This window comes from Bubalus bubalis, chromosome 2, assembly GCF_019923935.1.
Source record: "Bubalus bubalis isolate 160015118507 breed Murrah chromosome 2, NDDB_SH_1, whole genome shotgun sequence".
Taxonomy (NCBI): domain Eukaryota; kingdom Metazoa; phylum Chordata; class Mammalia; order Artiodactyla; family Bovidae; genus Bubalus; species Bubalus bubalis.
Window position 1 is genome coordinate 49,099,796 of NC_059158.1, and position 19,646 is coordinate 49,119,441.

Sequence of the window (19,646 nt, forward strand, 5' to 3'; positions counted from 1 at the left end):
ACTGATTACTGAGAAAGGCTTTCTTATGTCTCCTTGCTATTCTTTGGAACTCTGCATCAAATGGGAATATCTTTCCTTCTGTCCTTTGCCCTGTTTTTCTCTTCTTTCCACAGATATTTGTAAGGCCTCCTCAGACAACCATTTTCCTTTTTTAATTTCTTTTTCTTGGGGATAATCTTGATCACTGCCTCCTGTACAATGACACAAACCCCCGTTCATAGTTCTTCAGGCAGTCTGTCTATTAGATGTAATCCCTTGAATCTATTTGTCACTTCTCCTGTATAATTGTAACAGATTTGATTTAGGTCATATCTGAATGGTCTAGTGCTTTTCCCTACTTTATTCAATTTAAGTCTGAATTTTGCCATATTCATTCAGTTCATTATCTGAGCCACAATCAGCTCCCAGTCATGTTTTTGCTGACTGTATAGAACTTTTCCATCTTTGGTTGCAAAGAATATAGTCAATCTGATTTTGGTGTCGACCATCTGGTGATGTCTATGTGTAGAGTCTTCTCTTGTGCTGTTGGAAGAGGGTGTTTGCTATGACCAATGCGTTCTCTTGGGAAAACTCTATTAACCTTTGCCCTACTTCATTCTGTATTCCAAGGCCAAATTTGTCTGTTACTCCAGGTATCTCTTGACTTCATACTTCTGGTTTCTAGTCCCCTGTAATGAAAAGGACATCTTTTTTGGGTGTTAGTTCTAGAAGATCTTGAAGGTCGTCATGGAACCATTCAGCTTCGGCTTCTTCAGCATTACTGGTTGGGGCATAGGCTTGAATTACTGTAATAGTGATTTTGGACATTTGTTACCTTAAAAGCAGTATTTTGTATTTCTTCTTTCTGTTATTTTATCTAATTTATTCCTGTCCATTCTTTTTTAAATTTTATTTTTAGTTTAAACTTGATCAGCTAGAAAATAATACATAGCTGACTCTTAAACAGCAAGTGTATGAGCTCCAAGGGTCATCTTGCATGTGGATTTTTTTCCAACAAATACATACAGTAGTACAAGATCCGAGGTTGGTTGAGTATGAGGATGTGGAATCTTGGGTATGGAAGCCCAGCCAATGGACTTGGGTACCTGCAGACTTTAGTATCCTGGGCAGGTCCTAGAACCAGTCCCCACAGATGCTGAGGGCTCGCTGTACTTAGCAAACATTCAGGAAGCTCATATTGTTTATTAGATACACTGATCTACTCTCTCTCTTTTTTTTTTTTTTTTTTTTTAATGAATAATCTTTGGGTTTTTTGAGCAGTTTTTGGTCCACAGCAATACTGAGCAAGAGAGAGAGTTCCTAGGTGAACTCTGCCCTCCATGTGCTTAGCTGTCCCCATGTTGACATGGCCTGTGGCAGAGCTTGTCCCTGTGAGCTGAAGATGTGCTGTCTGCAGCTGTTGGGTGTAGCTGGTTGTGGGTATCATTTCTGTCTCTGGTGAGTGCTATGGTGCTCTCCTGTGTTGTTGCCTCTCCTGCAGAACCCATCCAGTTTGATAGAGGTGTGGAGGTTGCCAGCAGTGGGGCCAGGACCTTTCTTTGTGGTTCTGTTGGGTGTTTCCTTATGTGTTTTGCTACTCTTTTGTTAAGTGCATGCCCATTACAGATGATGATGTCTTCTTGCAGTGTTCACCCCTTGTTGTTATGTAAAGACCCTTTTTATCCTACATAAACCCTGTGTTCTGAGGTCTACTCTGTCTGAAATTAATATATACTCCCACTTGCTTTGGTTTGTGTTAGCATGATGTATCTTTTTCTTCTGTTCCTTTCAATCCATGTGTGTCTTTAAAGTGGGTTCTTGTATACAACGTACAGTTGGGTCTTGATTTTGATCCACTCTGACAGTCTGCTTTTAATGGGTGACCATGGAGAAGGAAATGGCAGCCCACTCCAGTATTCTTGCCAGGAGAATCCCGTGGACAGAGGAGCCTGGTGGGCTGCTGTTCATAGGGTTGCACAAAGTTGGACATGACTGATGTGACTTAGCATGCATGCATGCATTGGAGAAGAAAATGGCAGCCCACTCCAGTGTTCTTGCCTGGAGAATCCCAGGGACAGGGGAGCCTGGTGGGCTGCCATGTATGGGGTTGCACAGAGCTGGACATGACTGAAGTGACTTAGCAGCAGCAGCAGCATCACGTTTAAAGTAAGGATTGATATGGTTGGGTTAATGCAGCTGTGTTTGTTACTGTTTTTTATTTGTTGTCCTTTTTCTTTGTGGTTTTGTCTTCCATACTTTTTCTGCCTTTTGTGGTTTTAACTGAGCATTTTATATGATTCCATTTTTTTTTTCTTTTTAACATATCTATTATACTTATTTTATTACTTTCTAAATTGGTTTCACTTTTAAGGAGTTTTCATATATATGTACAACTAATCTGTCTCATTTTGGGTCACCATGTCAGGCACAAGTAATGCAAGTGCCTTATAAGAATGAGTATTTCTACTTCCCTTGTATCCTTCTGTCATTCATTTCATTTATAATAAGAATATATAAACACATGCAGATAGGTACATAAATCTACATAATAGAATACATTGTTCCCATTGCTTTGAACAAACTTTTATCGTAGATTAGTTATGAATAAGAAAAGCAAAGGTTTTGCTTTGCTTTCATGTTGTTTGATGTTCAGATTTTCTTTGGTTAGATCTGAATTTCTGGTTTATATTATTTTACTTGTCTTTGAAGAACTTCTTTTAACATTTCTTGCCCTGGAGATCTGGAAACATATTACTTCAATTTTTATTTGTCAGAGAAACTCCTTATTTCTCTCTTTTGAAGGAGAATTTTGTAGGGTACACAATTCTGAGTTTGAGGGAGTTTTTTCTCTACCCAGTTTAACTGTTTCACTCCACTCCCTTCTTGCATAGTTTCTGAGGATAAGTTCAATAAAAGTTTTTTCTTTGTGGGTAAGATGTTTCTCCTTTAGCTTCTTTTAAGATTTTCCTTTGTCACTGATTTTCTAAACTATTAATATACTATACTATACTATAATAATATAATGTAATATAATATGCCTCACTGTCTTCTATTGGCATTTATCCTGCTTGGGCTTGGTGTTCTCTGAGCCTTCTTTGTCTGTGGTTTGGTATCTAACATTAATTTGGAGGAAATTCTCTGTCATTATTGCTTCTGTTCCTTTTTCTCTCCTCCTCCTGGGATTCCAATTGTCATATGTGACACCTTTGTTCTTCACAGTTCTTGGCTATTTTGTTCTTGTTTTTTTTTCCCCAGTCTCTTTTCCTTTTCCTGCTTTTGGAAATTTCTATTGACCTATCCTGAAGCATAGAGTTTGTTTCCTCAGCTGTGTCTGCTAATAAGTCCAACAAAGGCATTCTTCATTTCTGTTAGTGTTTTAATTCCTGATATCTTTTTTTGATTCTTCTTTAGAATTTCCATCTGTCTGCTTATGTTACACATTTGTGCTTGCATGTTGTCTACTTTTACCAGTAGAGCCCTTAGCATGTTGATCATAGTTAATATAAATTTCCAATCTGATAATGCCAACACACTGCCATATCTGGCTTTGGTTCTGACATGTGTTTGGTCTCTTCATATTGTAATTTTTTGTTGAAAGGTAGATGTGACATACAGGGTGTACAGAAATCTAGTACACTCACCTGTAGTGGTGTGCTGGTGAGCAGGAGGGGGATGACCATAGACAGTGTTCAGTGTGCCTGTGGCTGTGAACTTCATGAATGATTCTCAGTTTCCCTGCTTCCAAGGGGACAGAGTGGTCAGAGGAGGCTGGAGCTGGGGATTTCCATTCCCCCACACAGGTGAGACTCAGGTAAGATAGTTTCTCCTGAGGGCAGCCTTGCTAAACAGAACAGAGTGCTCCAGAGTATTTAAGGATGGTGCCTCTGCCCCATGCCAGAACATGAGTGGGTTTCTCTGTTACATGCTGTGAGCACATAGTGGGGCCCCTGACATTCAGCTGCACAGTGTGGCCTCCTCTGGCCGGTTGCCCTGGAGTTTCTGTCTCTCAGAGTCATCCGCACAGAGACCATAAATCTGTCAGTTCCAGGGTAGGAGTTCCTATTGCCACTGCTGGTTCCTGCAGAGATTTCTGTTCTGGTGTGTTGTGGTTCTCTGTGTCTGCCTCTCTCTTTAATTTTGGTGGGCAGTGCTTTGCCCTGGGACCTCATTTCTCTGATGGGTCTGAGTGAAGTTGTTGATTTCCAGTCTGTTCAACTTTTTACTTGTTGGGATGAAGTGAAAACTTCTTTGCTGTTTCTGTGCCAAGCTGGAAACCTGAAGTCTCTATCCTTTCAGGTTTGTGTAATTTGCACAGCTCTGTAGTCCCCTAGGTTGACAGAATTTCATTAACCAATGCTGCCAGGAATGGTTGTTCAGCCAGTCTTGAGTTGATATAGGTAGAACTGTATTCCAGACTGTTTATCCATTCCGTCCACAAATGTGTGCTGGGCAGTTTTGTTCAACACTTGTCTGGAACACCATGAGTTGTATCTACACTCCCTTTACCTTCAGTTACCTTGTGAATTCAGCCCTTTCCAGTTTAGAAGGTTGTTAGACGATAGAAGCAAAGTTCGGAGTTGCTGAATTCTGTTTTCTTTCTGTCATTTGTCAAAAACACCAGCTTCCCTACTCCCAATGTGGATTGTTTTTTCTGTTTTCTTTTTGTCAGCAAAGCTTTGAAAGGCTTTTTGTCATCTGTGGCTTTTTGTCAGTCTTTGGTTTCTTCTTGGCTTTGCCCTTTCTGACCTTTTCATATAGGCATGGGCAGTATTTCAAGTGCAGTTTGGACAATTCAGTTAATCTGTCTCTTGTTGCTGTCTTTTAATAATTCTAGTGGCTCAGACAGCAAAGAATCTGCCTGCAGTGCGGGAGACCTGGGTTGGGAAGATCCCCTGGAGAAGGGAACGGCTGCACACTCCAGTATTCTGGCCTGGAGAATTCCATGGACTGTATAGTCCATGGGGTCGCAAAGAGTCGGACACGACTGAGCGGCTTTCACTTTTAATAATTCTGGACTTAACTAAGCCTCATTTCCTTCTCATTGGGATCCTTTGCAATTTCATTATAAGACTTAAGACTTTTTTTTAGAATAATAATGTTGGCTAACCCATGTTGAGGTGTGCTTCCTCTATGCTGGGAGTGTGGAATGGCTTTATATACCATTCTCACAGGAGCTCCTCTACATATTTCCCATGCTGACAGAGAGTGGAGCTGAGTCAACAACAAGATGCAGACATGCACACAGACCCCCAATCCTTAGCTGGTAAACTGAGATTCAGATGCAGGCAGGGCAGCTCCAGACTCTTAACCACATGCTGTGCACCTGCTCATCACACTTCCTAGTACTAAACAGTGTTACAGTGTTGATCTTAATAAAATATATGCTACCATGAGTTTTGTGGCTTTCATAATTTATAGGAATCCAGTGTTATCATCGGAGAAGGCAATGGCACCCCACTCCAGTACTCTTGCCTGGAAAATCCATGGACCAGAGGAGCCTGGTAGGCTGCAGTCCATGGGGTCGCTAAGAGTCGGAAACGACTGAGTGACTTCATTTTCACTTTTCACTTTCATGCATTGGAGAAGGAAATGGCAACCCACTCCAGTGTTCTTGTCTGGAGAATCCCAGGGACGGAGAAGCATGGTGGGCTGCCGTCTCTGGGGTTGCACAGAGTCGGACACGACTGAAGCGACTTAGCAGCAGCAGCAGTGTTATCATGTGTGCTTTTATTCGTAGTTAAGGCTTTTGGTAACCACATTTGTTTAGCTTCTGGGACAGCCAAATTCCCATTGATTTCATTAATAATGCACACTTGTTTCTAATTAACTTACAGGTCCATCAGCTATGACTGAAAAAAATTGCCCTTGCTTCCTGTGTCAACTTTTAAATAAAATATGTTGAGTTATCATTGCAGTTTCTTATTAAAATACCTAAAATTTCCTGGATTTTGGTGTATACAGCTTTTAGATATTTTCTGTGTTCTTGATTATGCCAATCAGCTTTTAGATATTTTCTGTGTTCTTGTTTATGCCAATGTTTTTAGCAGTCCATCTTTATTTTTCTTATGAAATAATAGAGAGACTCTGTATACCTCGTATAAGTCATTTTTCTGTGAAGTATTTTCCTATTTGTTCATCTCATTTCCATCTGGGATTCCTCTAAATTTGTATGGATTCTGCACTTTGGGTTCAGTTCAGTTCAGTCTCTCAGTCATGTCCGACTCTTTGCGACCCTATGAACCACAGCATGCCAGGCTTCCCTGTCCATCACCAACTCCCAGAGTTCACCCAAACCCATGTCCATTGAATCGATCATCCAGCCATCTCATCCTCTGTCATCCCCTTCTCCTCCTGCCCTCAATCTTTCGCAGCATCAGGCTCTTTTCAAATGAGTCAGCTCTACGCATCAGGTGGCCAAAGTATTGGAGTTTCAGCTTCAGCATCAGCCCTTCCAATGAATATTGAGGACTGATTTCCTTTAGGATGGACTGGTTGGATCTCTTTGCAGTTCAAGGGACTCTCAAGAGTCTTCTTCAACACCACAGTTCAAAAGCATCAATTCTTCGGTGCTCAGCTTTCTTTATAGTCCAACTCTCACATCCATGCATGACCTCTGGAAAAACCATAGCCTTGACTAGACGGACCTTTGTTGACAAAGTAATGTCTCCGCTTTTCAATATGCTGTCTAGGCTGGTCACAACTTTCCTTCCAAGGAGTAAGAGTCTTTTAATTTTATGGCTGCAGTCACCATCTGCAGTGATTTTGGAGCCCAGAAAAATAAAGTCAGCCACTGTTTCCACTATTTCCCCATCTATTTGCCATGAAGTGATGAGACTGGACACCATGATGTTAGTTTTCTGAATGTTGAGCTTTAAGCCAACTTTTTCACTCTTCTCTTTCAACATCAAGAGGCTCTTTAGTTCTTGTTCAATTTTTGCCATAAGGGTGATGTCATCTGCATATCTGAGGTTATTGATATTTCTCCCGGCAATCTTGATTCCAGCTTGTGTTCCAGAGCAGTGTTTCTCATGATGTACTCTGCATAGAAGTTAAATAAGCAAGGTGACAATATACAGCCTTGACATACTCCTTTTCCTATTTGGAACCAGTCTGTTGTTCCATGTCCAGTTCTAACTGTTGCTTCCTGACCTGCATACAGGTTTCTCAAGAGGCAGGTGAGGCTTTCTGGTATTCCCATCTCTTTCAGAATTTTCCACAGTTTATTGTGATCCACACAGTCAAAGGCTTTGGAATATCAATAAAGCAGAAATAGATGTTTTTCTGGAACTCTCTTGCTTTTTTCAGTGATCCATTGGATGTTGACAATTTGATCTCTGGTTCCTCTGTCTTTTCTAAAACCATCTTGAACATCTGGAAGTTCACGGTTCATGTATTGCTGAAGCCTGGCTTAGAGAATTTTAAGCATTACTTTACTAACATGTAAGGTGAGTGCAATTGTGTAGTAGTTTGAGCATTCTTAAAAACAGACTTCCCTGGTAGTTCAGACGGTAAAGCGTCTGCCTACAATGCGGGAGACCCATGTTCGATCCCTGGGTTGGGAAGATCCCCTGGTCCAGTATTCTTGCCTGGAGAATCCCATGGATGGAGGAGCCTGGTGGGCTACCGTCCAAGGGGTCCCAAAGAGTTGGACACGATTGAGCAACTTCACGTTCACTTTCACTTTTGAGCATTCTTTGGCACTGCCTTTCTTTGGGATTGGAATAAAAACTGACCTTTTCCAGTCCTGTGGCCACTGCTGAGTTTTCAAATTTGCTGGCATATTGAGTGCAGCACTTTCACAGCATCATCTTTCAGGATTTGAAAGAGCTCAACTGGAATTCCATCACCTCCACTAGCTTTGTTTGTAGTGATGCTTTCTAAGGCCCATTTGACTTCACATTCCAGGATATCTGGCTCTAGGTGAGTGATCACACCATTGTGATTATCTGGGTCGTGAAGATCTTTTTTGTACGGTTCTCCTGTGTATTCTTGCCACCTCTTCTTAATATCTTTTGCTTCTGTTAGGTCCATACCATTTCTGTCCTTATTGAGCCCATCTTTGCATGAAATGTTCCCTTGGTATCTCTGGTTTTCTTGAAGAGATCTCTAGTCTTTCCCATTCTATTGTTTTCCTCTATTTCTTTGCATTGATCGCTGAGGAAGGCTTTCTTATCTCTCCTTGCTATTCTTTGGAACTCGGCATTCAAATAGGTATTTCTTCCCTTTTCTCTTTTGCTTTTCACTTTCCTTCTTTTCACAGCTATTTGTAAGGCCTCCTCAGATAGCCATTTTGCCTTTTTGCATTTCTTTTTCTTGGGGATGGTCTTGATCCCTGTCTCCTGTACATTGTCACGAACCTCCGTCCATAGTTCATCAGGCACTCTGTCTATCAGATCTAGTCCCTTAAATCTATTTCTCACTTCCACTGTATAATCATAAGGGATTTGATTTAGGTCATACCTGAATGGTCTAGTGGTTTTCTCCACCTTCTTTAATTTCAGTCTGTATTTGGTAATAAGGAGTTCATGATCCGAGTCACTATCAGCTCCCGGTCTTGTTTTTGCTGACTGTATAGAGCTTCTCCATCTTTGGCTGCAAAGAATATAATCAATCTGTTTTCGGTGTCGACCACCTGGTGCTGTCCATGTGTAGAGTCTTCTCATGTGTTGTTGGAAGAGGGTGTTTGCTATGACCAGTGCGTTGTCTTGGCAAAACTCTGTTAGCCTTTGCCCTGCTTCATTCTGTACTCCAAGGCCAAATTTGCCTGTTACTCCAGGTGTTTCTTGACTTGCTACTTTTTCATTCCAGTCCCCTATAATGAAAAGGACATCTTTTTGGCATATTATTTCTAGAAGGTCTTGTAGGGCTTCATAGAACTGTTCAACTTCAGCTTCTTCAGTGTTACTGGTTGGGGCATAGACTTGGATTACCGTGATATTGACTGGTTTGCCTTGGAAACAAACAGAGATTGTTCTGTCATTTTTGAGATTGCATCCAAGTACTGCATTTCAGACTCTTTTGTGACCATGATGGCTATTCCATTTCTTCTAAGGGATTCCTGCCCACAGTAGTAGATATAATGGTCATCTGAGTTAAATTCACCCGTTCCAGTCCATTTTAGTTCGCTGATTTCTAGGATGTTGACATTCACTCTTGCCATCTCCTGTTTGACTACTTCCAATTTGCCTTGATTCATGGACCTGACATTCGAGGTTCCTATGCAATATTGCTCTTTACAGCATCGGACCTTGCTTCTATCACCAGTCACACCCACAACCGTGTATTGTTTTTGCTTTGGCTCCATCCATTCATTCTTTTGGAGTTATTTCTCCACTGATCTCCAGTAGCATATCAGGTACCTACCGACCTGGGGAGTTCCTCTTTCAGTATCCTCTCATTTTGTGTTTTCATACTGTTCATGGGGTTCTCAAGGCAAGAATACTGAAGTGGTTTGCCATTCCCTTCTCCAGTGGACCACATTCTGTCAGACCTCTCCACCATGACCCTCCTGTCTGGGGTGTCCCCCATGGCGTGGCCTAGTTTCATTGAGTTAGACAAACTGTGGTCCGTGTGATCATATTGGCTTGTTGTCTGTGGTTGTGGTTTCTGTCTGTCCGCCCTCCGGTGGTCTCTCTCAGTGCCTACTATCTGACTTGGGTTTCTCTTACCTTTGGCATGGGGTGTCTCTTCACGGCTGCTCCAGCAATGCGCAGCCGCTGCTCCTTACCTTGGATGTGGGGTAGCTCCTCTCGGCCGCTGCCCCTGACCTTAGATGTGGGGAAGTAGGCATAAAATTAACATCCGTAAATAATGTGAGATTTTTATATTTCCTAGAGTTTTCACATTTTTTCTTTTTGTTTATGCCGTCTATCTTCCTTTATGCTTTTATGTATTTTTGTAAACTAGAAAAAAAATGTGTGATTGAAAGATTGAATGAAATTTTTAGGTAAAATGCTTCATAGCTACTTGGTGATTATGTCAGGTTGTTAGCAAGTAGCATGATTAAAGCTGTTCCCCTTCCTCGTGAGTGGGCGGCCTCTCCTGAGAACGCTGAAAGCTTTGTGTCACTCTCAAGCCTGTAGTGATAACGCACAGCTCAGCTGTCACTTAGATGAAGAGAGGAAAGCAGCTGCACCCGTGGGCAGTTAACCCTTTTATTAATAGGCTGTTGGACAGTTGAGGGGTGCTCAGGAGTCTCTTGAGCGTGGTGTTGTGTTGAGTCTGGGTGGATAACCTGCTGTTGTGCTGCTTGTCATTTCCAGGGTGCCCGTTCCGACACAGCGACCCCGAGCTGCTGAGGCAGAAACTGCAGGCCTACAAGATCCCTCCCACAGGGATCAGCCAGGTAGGTCGGACCCTCCCCGCAGTCTCAACAACTAGACAGTGGACAGGCCCTCGGTTTCATGTCATGTTCTAGCAGGGACGCTGTGTGCTGCCTGCTTGGCCTCACATCGGACAGCCCCTCTTCTAAGTGAATGAAGCCAAAGCTTTGGCTTCGCTGGTTTAGACTCCTTGGACATTCTAGTTCTTTTCTCTGCTAGGCAACACTTTTGTGTAATAAAGCTGAAACCCCCCTTTTTTTCCCCTCTCTCTCTATTTGCTTTACTATCTCAATGGGGGGCATTTTAGAAAATAAGATTTTAGAGGAATGCATTGAAGCTTATTAATGAAGCTGAAAATCAATGACATTGTGTTGCGTTTTGGAGACTGTGCTGTGGGAGGTTGAAGCAGAAGGTAGAGCAGTGCATGCAGCCTGCGTGTTCTGATTTACTAATCAGATCCACACTTAGGAGGATAGTTCATCAGGTCCAATGGTTCATCAGATGCTTTGTCTTGGAAACCACTTAGGTAAAAAAAGAAATGCTCGAAGGTAACTGCAAATGTTTAAGAGTGTGTCTTTTAATAAATAAGCTTTAAAAATACCTGTGAGCTTGCAGAGATACGCTCTCTCTGTGAAGTTGGCTTGGGATTTGAAGGCATTTAAAAGGAGTTTCTGCTTTCTTAGCTAAAGAAGAACACTATTTTAGAGCCAGAACATCTAATTCATTATATATCAGTTTTTCTTGAAAAAAATAATTATTTTAGAAAATTCTGTTTCTACTGTGTCCAGAGTTTATATTGAGTTTAATCAATTGAATTCGTATCTTTGTTTTTCCATCCTCTGGAAAAGGCAGTGTCCAAGGTGCCCAGCTATTTGCAGATGCTAAGAAGAATTGGATAAACCCATGTTCCTATGAAACCTAAGTCTTATGAGAGAGGCACACATAGAGTGTCTTGGTTCTTCTGCATACAGGAGTCGGTAATCAGATTGGGAGGCTGAGGATCACTTCTTGGAAGGGATGCTCTGTGAATTAGACCATGAGTGTATGGGAGGTGGCTAGGAAGAGAGAAAGTGTGAATAAAAGGCAATAAGTGTATAGGATTGCTAGCATTTCAAGCTTAAGGTATTGGTAGCACCAGTATATCAACATTAATAGGTCACTTGAAAGGAGTTTTTGTTGGTTTGAGAGATTAGGTTAGGAGCTGGGACAGTTAAATGACAGATTTGTAGTGTGTTAGAGAAGTTCCAGCTGGAAATCTGGTGTTCTTTTGGGTTAGAATTGTAGATCTAACAATAAATTTGATGGGAATGAACATTAGAGGAGAGTGCTTCTTTTGTGGAGTTGGGGTGGGGAGTGTAATATGGGCACATAGCTCCGGAGTCATTGGTACCAGAGATGGAAGCCAGGCCTCTGACTCCATGATGTTTTCTCAACCCCATTCTGCTTTAGAGCTGATTGTCATGAGTTTTCTCTGGGAGAGGGGAGCAGATAATGAGAGAGGGGGAGGGAGACAAAGCCAGGACTCAGGATGCAATCTTGGCTCACACTTCCCTTTGTCAGATAGTAGAAGGAAGTGGAATCAGAGAGGACAGAGCAGAAATGGGGGGAGAGGGAAGAAATGCATTAGGAAGTGCGGGCTACAAAAGTCAGCAGAGAACTGTGAGAGGAGGGTATAGTCCTTTGTAGTGGAGAGACAGAGTCCTCTAGTGGAGAGACTGTCTGGGATTAGGCCTGAGGAGAGGCAGCTGGATTCGGTGAGAGGCGTCAACATTTCAGGGAAAGCAGAGCAAGACCACAGACACACTGAGGAGTGAGTGAGGCAGCGGCTTGGACCCGCAGGCAGCGAGCACACCTCACAGAAAGTGTTGGTTCTGTCAGCATGAGCCTCTTGGGTGGTTTGCCTGCATGTTTGGGGTTACTGGGGACCTGAGCCTGTTTGTAGGAAAAGAACCCGTCAGAGAGGCTGGGCTTGATAAAGACAGAAGCAAAGACAGCCCCTCTCTAACCAAGCAGTATTAGCTTCTCTCCGTTACATCATGACCACGCTGTACATGCCTGTGGTCTTTTTTTCGTCTAGTGTTCTTGAGACAAGAGTGATGTACAGCACTGTGTAAGGCGCAGCACAGTGTTCTGATTTATAGATGCTGTGAAGTGATGACCACCGTAAAATTAGCAAACGTATGTCATTATATACATACAAAGTAAAGAAATAGAAAAAAATGTTGTTTCCTTGTTATGAAAACTCTTAGAGCTTACTCTCTTTACTTTCATATATAATGTATATTTATCATGTTGTACATTACATCCTTAGTAATTATTTTTCTTACAACTGGAAGTTCCTGCCTTTTGATTGCCTTCATCCAGTTCCCCTTCCCACAACCCCGCCTCTGAAAATCACAAATCTGATCCTTTTTCCCTTGGTTGGTTAGTTGGTTTTCGAAGTGACCTTCACACCATGTTAGTCCCTGGTATACAACATAGTGATTCGCTATTCTGTTTCAATATTTCACCTCCTCCATTTTAGTAAACATCTGTTTTTCTTTGTATCTTTGACTCTATTTATATTTGTTCATTTTGTTTTTTAGATTCCACATACAGGTGAAATCATACAGTATTTGTCTTTCTCTGTCTGATTTATTAGGTATGATAATCTCTAGGTCTATCCATATTAATGACAATATTTCATTCTTTTTATGGCTGAATAACATTCCATTGTATATATGTACTGCATTTTCATTATCCATTTGTCTGCTGATGGGTACTTCATGAACAATCACTTTTAAAAAAATATAGGCTATTAAGATGTTTATTGAAAAGAGTGATGCTTTTATTTAACAGTAGTGACTATGTTTGTACATTCTTTTTTTTGAAAAAGATATGTAGTGCTTCATGAATTTGTGTGTCATTCTTATGCAGGGGCCGTGCTAATATTCTCTGTATCGTTCCCATTTTAGTATATGTGCTGTCAAAGCGAGCACATGTTTGTACATTCTTGGCTCTGACTCCATTGCATTCCTCCATTTAGTTTGCAAGTAGATCCCTTAGTTAGTTGAAGCATGATCCTTTGGACCCACTTTGTTACCTTTTTCAAGATGCACAGGGCATGTGGGTGGGCTGTAGATAATGTTGTGCTGTTATTTAATAGCTTTATTGAGTGGTTCTCAATAGAGTAAAGCAGCTTAGGGCTGTGTTCTAAAAGGAATAAAGTTGATGGATGAAAAATCATGTAAAACATTTGGATAGATACTTAGTTGCAGCTTGGCATAAGAGGAAATTAGATCTTAAAAACTCCAAGTGTATGTTAAAATATTAAAACAAAGTCAAGAAAAATATCATTTAAATGCATTTAAGGTAAAACTCAGAGCTATTTTTATTTCAAAGAATAACTATTTGAAAAAGATACCATCAACATTAAGAAGTACTTGTATCTTCTTCTAAGTTTTATAATATTATTATTAAAATAATCAGAATTTTATTGGTCAGAGGAGAGATCATTGTGATTTAACTGGCATCACCTACTTGCATAAAAGCATATTTATAGGATCACATTTTATCATCCTTTTTGAATGATCTTGGTATCCAGCTTAGGAAGACCAGAATTGAACAACACAATAAAGCCAAAGATGATAGGTAGTCCTGCATTTGTTCTTCAGCCCTCCCCCAGAAGAGAAAAGCATGGAAGTCAGGTCACCAACAAGACACCAGAATCCTAAGTGTTCATACCACAGCAGCATAGCTTAAAAACACACAAAGTAAGAAGAGAGAGACCTGAGTAGAGAACTGGACAGATGCATAAGTGACATCTGGAGACTTGAGCACTGCTCTTTCAGGAATGACTGACATGGGCAGACAGAGAATGAGTAGGGGTGTAGATGCCTTGAGCCACACTGACATCTGTAGACGTGCCATCCCGCAGCAGGTGAGAAGACTCACCCGGTTAGGTCACATTCTGGGTCTTAAAAGCTCATTACAAATTTAAATGAATTGAAATCAGACAGTGTTCTCTGACTGTAACCATTATAATAAGACAAGAAAAAGAAATCAAAGGCAGATTAGAAGGGGAGAAAGAAAACCTTTCTCTATTCTGAATGTGATTATCAATGAAAAAAAATCTCAAAGAACCCACCAGAATGTAAAAAGTTTTATCATATGCAGTCATATCAAAAAGATATAAATGTTTTAGAATGAATTTATTTATAAAATACGTGCAAGATCTTTATGCTGAGACACTGATGAAAGCAGTCAAAGAACAGAGTTGGAGGCACACACTGCCTGGTTTCAGGGCTTAATGTTGAGCTGCTGTAGCTCTAACCACACCAAAACAGTGTGGTTCTAGGGAAATGACAATAGGAAAAGGTAATTTTTTCAACAGGTAGTTCTAGAACAACTGTACTAGCTCTAGTCCATATCCCCCACCACCTCTGCCGTTGCCCCAGAAGAACCCAGATACTTACCCCACACTTTTGAAAAACTTAATTAAAAGCGGATCATAGATCTAAATGTCAACTTTCCAGGAGAAAACAAGAAAATCTGAATAACCTTGCACTTGGTATGTTCAATGAAAGAAAATGTTGGTAAATTAGACTTTATGAAAATTAAAACTTTTGTCCTGCACAAATATTGTTAAGAGAATGATAAAATAGCCAAGACTGGAAAAAAAATATTTGCAAATCACATCTGTCATAAAGTCCATGTCTTCAGAATTAAAAGATGTAAAGACCTCTCAAAGCTCAATAATAGGAAAATAGTTTTTTAAGTAAGTAAAAAGTTTGAGCAGACATTTCACCAAATACTTGAATAATAAGTAAATGCTTGAAAAAATGTTTATCATTTGATATTAGGGAAATGTGATTTTAAAACTATATGTCAATTTGAATTGGTCTAATTATTTAAAAAAAAAAAACCCTGACAATACCAAGTGTTGGTCAGAATGCAGAATGACTGGAAGTCTGATACCTGTAGACTGGGGTTTTGCATGGTAAAGCCATTGTGAAGGCAGCTGGCAGTTTCTTATAAAGTTTGTGCGTACTGTTTGACTTAGTTATAGCACTTCTAGATAATTATACCATTGAAAGAGAAGCCTAAGTCCACCCAGAAAGCTGTGCATAAGTGTTTAGAGAGGTTTATTCTAATTCCCCAAAACTAGAAACAGCCCAGTGTTCTTCATATGTGATTGGTTAAACAAATGTGTTTTACCTCATTTTATTGTGCTTTACTTTTTTGTGCTTCACAGATAGTGTGTTTTCTATCAAAATGAAGGTTTGCGGCAAGCAAGTCTGTCAGCACTATTTTTCCAATAGCATTTGCTCAGTTCATATCTCTGTGTCAGCTTTTGGTAGTTCTTGCAATATTTCAGACGTTTTCATTATTTGTTATGGCGACCTATGAGCTGTGGCCTTTGATGTTACTGTTGTAATGTTGAGGGGCAGCACCGTAGACTGCACCCATATAAGGTGACAGCCAGTGGATGTTGGGTGTGTTCTGACTGTGCCAATAACACGCCAGTCCCTTATCTTTCTCCCTTTCCTTGGGCCTCCCTTCTCTCTGAAACACAATAATATTGCAGTTGAGCCAATTAATAACTCTACAGTGGCCTCCAAGTGTTCAAGTAAAAGGAAGAGTCATATATCTCTCACTTGAAATCAAAAGATCAAGCTCAGTGAGGAAAGCATGTCAAAAACCAAGACAGGCTGAAAGCTAGGCCTCTTGTACCAAACAGTTAGCCAGGCTATGAAAGCAAAGGAAAAGTTCTTAAAGGAAATTGAAGTGCTCCTCCAATGAACACCTGAATAATAAGAAAGACCTTATTGCTGGTATGGTGAGACTTTCAGTCTCTGGATAGAAGATCAAACCAACCATAGCATTCCCTTAGTGAAGTGAGAGTGAAAGTTGTTCAGTCGTGTCCAACTCTTTGTGACCCCATGGACTATATAGTCCCTGGGATTCTCCAGGCCAGAATACTGGAGTGGGTAGCCTTTACCTTCTCCAGGGGATTTTCCCAACCCAGGGATTGAACCCAGCTCTCCTGCATTGCAGGCAGATTATTTACCAGCTGAGCCACAAGGGAAACATTCCCTTAAGCCAAAGCTTAATATAGAGCAAGGACCTAACTCCCTTCAATTCTGTGAAGGCTGAGAGAGGTAAGGAAGCTGCAGAAGAAAAGTCTGAAGCCAGCAGAGGTTCGTTCATACGGTTTAAGGAAAGAAGCCGTCTCCATAACTTAAAAGTGTGAGGTGAAGCAGCAAATGCTGATGTAGGAGCTGCAGCAAGTTCTCCAGAAGATCTAGCTAAAATAATTCATGAAGGTGGCTTTACTAGACCACAGTGTAGCCACCAGGCAGAAGATGCCATCTAGGATTTTCATAGCTGGGAGGGAGAAGTCTGACATGCCTGGCTTCCAAGATTCAAAGGACAGGCTGACTCTCTTCTTAGCGGCTGACGCAGCTGGTCTTTAAGTTGAAGCTTGTGCGTGCATGCATGCGTGCTCAGTCATGTCCGGCTCTTTGCAACCCCATCGACTATACCCCGCCAGGCTCCTTTATCTATGGGATTTTCCTGGCAAGAATACTGGAATGGTTACCATTTCTTCCTCTAGGGTATCTTTCTGACCAAGAGACCGAACCCAAGTCTCCTGTGTCTCCTGCATTGACAGGCAGATTCTTTACCACCAAGGGCTTCCCAGGTAGCTCAGTAGTAAAGAATTCACTTGCCAAGCAGGAGATGCAAATTTGATCACTGGGTTGGGAAGATCCCCTGGAGAAGGAAATGGCAACCCACTCCTGTATTCTTGCCTGGGAGATCCCATGGATGGGAGCCTGGTGGGTTACAATCCATGGGGTTGCCAAGAGTTGGACACGACTTAGTGACTGGACAGCAACAACTCTGCCTGTGCTCTGTAAATGGAACAGAACAGTCTAGATGACAGAACATCTGTTTGCAGCATGGTTTACTGAATATTTTAAGCCCACTGTTGAGACCTACTGCTCAGAAAAAAAGATAACCTTTCAAATTATTACTGCTCATTGAACATCCACTTGGACACTCAAGAATTCCGATGGAGACATACAACATTTATGTTGTTTTCCTGCCTGCTAACACAGTGCCTGCTCTGCAACCCATTGGTCAAGGAATAATTTCAACTTCCAAGTCTTATTATTTAAGAAATGTTTTGTAAGGTTATAACTGTATAGGATCTGGGCAAAGTCAACTGAAAACCTTCTGGAAAGAATTCACCATCCTAGATACCATTAAGAATGTTTATGATTCATGGGAAGAGGTCAAAATATTAACATTAACAGGAGTTTGGAAGATGTTGATTGCAACTTTCATGGATGACTGAGGGGTTCAAGACATCACTGGAGGAAGTAATTGCAGATGTGGTGAATGTAGCAAGAACTGGAATTAGAAGTAGAGCCCAGAGGTGTGACTGAACTGCTATAATCTTAGTGTAAATCTTGAATGAATGAGTTGTTTCTTATGAATCAACAAAGTGTTTTTTTGAGATTAAATGTAATCCTGGTAAAGATTCTATGAAGACTACTGAAATGACAACAAAGGACTTAGAACATTCTGTAATCTTATTTTATAAAGCAGCAGCAGGATTGGAGGAGACTGACTCCAATTTTGAAAGAAGCTCTCCTGTGGGTACAATACCATCATACAGCTTTGTGTCCTGCAGAGAAATCATTTGCAAAAGGAAGAATCAGTTAACATTGCAAGTTTCATTGTCTTATTTTTAGAAATTGCCCCCAGCTTTCAGCAACCACCACCTTGATCAGTCATCAGCCATTAACACTGAGGCAAGACCCTCCTGCAGCAAAAAGATTATGACAGGCTGAAAGCTCAGATGATGGTTAGTGTTATTTTGTAGTAAAGGATTTTTAAATTGAGATATGAACATTGGGAGCTCCCTGGTAGTTCAGTGGTTAGAAGTCTACCTGCCCATGAGGGGACAGGTTTGATCCATGGTCCTAGAAGATTCCACATGCCACGGGGTGACTGAGCCCATGCACAACCACTAATCCCGTGCTGCAGAGCTTATGCTCTGCAACAAGAAGAAGCCAGTGCAGTGAGAAGCCTTCATGCCACAACTTCAGAAAGCCCAGGTACTGCAAGGAAGACGCAGCACAGCCAAAAAAAAGAAACAATTAAAATATTTTTTAAAATATACATAACGTTTCCTTAAGACATATTGCTGTTACACACTAGGAAACCAAAAAATTTGTGGCTCACTCTGTTTCAGTACTTGCTTTAATGTAGTGGTCTGGAACCGAACCCACAATGTCTCTAATAGTCCATTGCCTGTAGTCACGCAATGCAATATTACTCAGCAATAAAAAAGTGACAGACTTCTGGTATGTCCAGCAGGTGGCACCATGCTAGTTGAGAGATCAGATATGATTCCTTCTATGTACAGAAAGCAGAGTGATTGTTGGGAATGGAGGAGGTATTGGTTACAAAGGGTTGGGGGTTGACTGAATGATGGAGATGTTCTGTCTGACTGTGGACATGATGTCATGACTGAGTTTGTCCAAATTAAACTATACACTAAAGGGGGGTATATTTTACTGCATGAAAATGTATACCTTAATTTTTTTAATGTTACGAGAGAATGGGTGGATAGTAGCATGAAAGAAAAGTGAAGTCGCTCAGTTGTGTCCAACTCTTTGCAACCCCATGGACTGTAGCCCACCAGGTTCCTCCGTCTATGGGATTTTCCAGGCAAGAATACTGGAGTGGGTTGCCATTACCTTCTCCAGGAGATCTTCCCGACCCAGGGATTGAACCTGGGTCTCCTGCATTGTAGGCAGACACTTGATCGTCTGAGCCACCAGGGAAGTCCAAGTAACATAAAGAGCCAAATAACCATCTTTCATGGCAGGATTTCTATAGATTAAGTTAATAAATAAAGAACCCAAAGTATCAGCATGTAACTTAGAATTATATAGGCAACAATCTGTATGGCCCCAAAGTGGAAATGATTAAAGGAACTGCATCTTGAGAATAGACCAGTCAGGGAAGAAGCGTGTGGTGGGAGCTTTTGATATTAATAATTAGCCACACTGTATACTTAAAACATTTCTTTTCACTCTCATAAGCAGTCGCCACTTAGAGGTTAAACAGAACAGTCTAGTGTTATGTATGAAGTTTAAATTAAGTGGTCGTGTGCCTGACAGGAAGGTGCTAATAGCAGTAGTGAGATCTGACCTGTTGTCTTTGGCTGTGAGGGTTTCAGCCTTTACCCCCTATCCTCCCAGCACTGTAGTGTCTGGCCCCTGTTAAAAGCTGTGAATGGTCTGAAGTTTTGTTCTCTTTGCTAACGAAGAAACTAGCTGCTGCAGTTTC

The 19,646-nt window shown here is 41.2% G+C and overlaps 1 protein-coding gene and 1 non-coding gene across 3 annotated transcripts in view; one reads left to right on the forward strand and one right to left on the reverse strand.

Moving 5' to 3' along the window:
• The window catches only part of PRIM2 (DNA primase subunit 2), a 331,388-nt gene that overhangs the window by 285,350 nt on the left and 26,392 nt on the right, over positions 1-19,646 (forward strand). For both annotated transcript variants that reach the window (XM_025272503.2, XM_006072883.3), the window contains exon 12: positions 10,242-10,324. In XM_025272503.2, the coding sequence (XP_025128288.1) occupies positions 10,242-10,324 (83 nt within the window). The remainder of the gene's footprint in view (positions 1-10,241; positions 10,325-19,646) is intronic.
• Positions 13,173-13,279, reverse strand: LOC112582999. Its single transcript, XR_003107365.1, has one exon. It is a non-coding gene; the product is annotated as a U6 spliceosomal RNA (small nuclear RNA).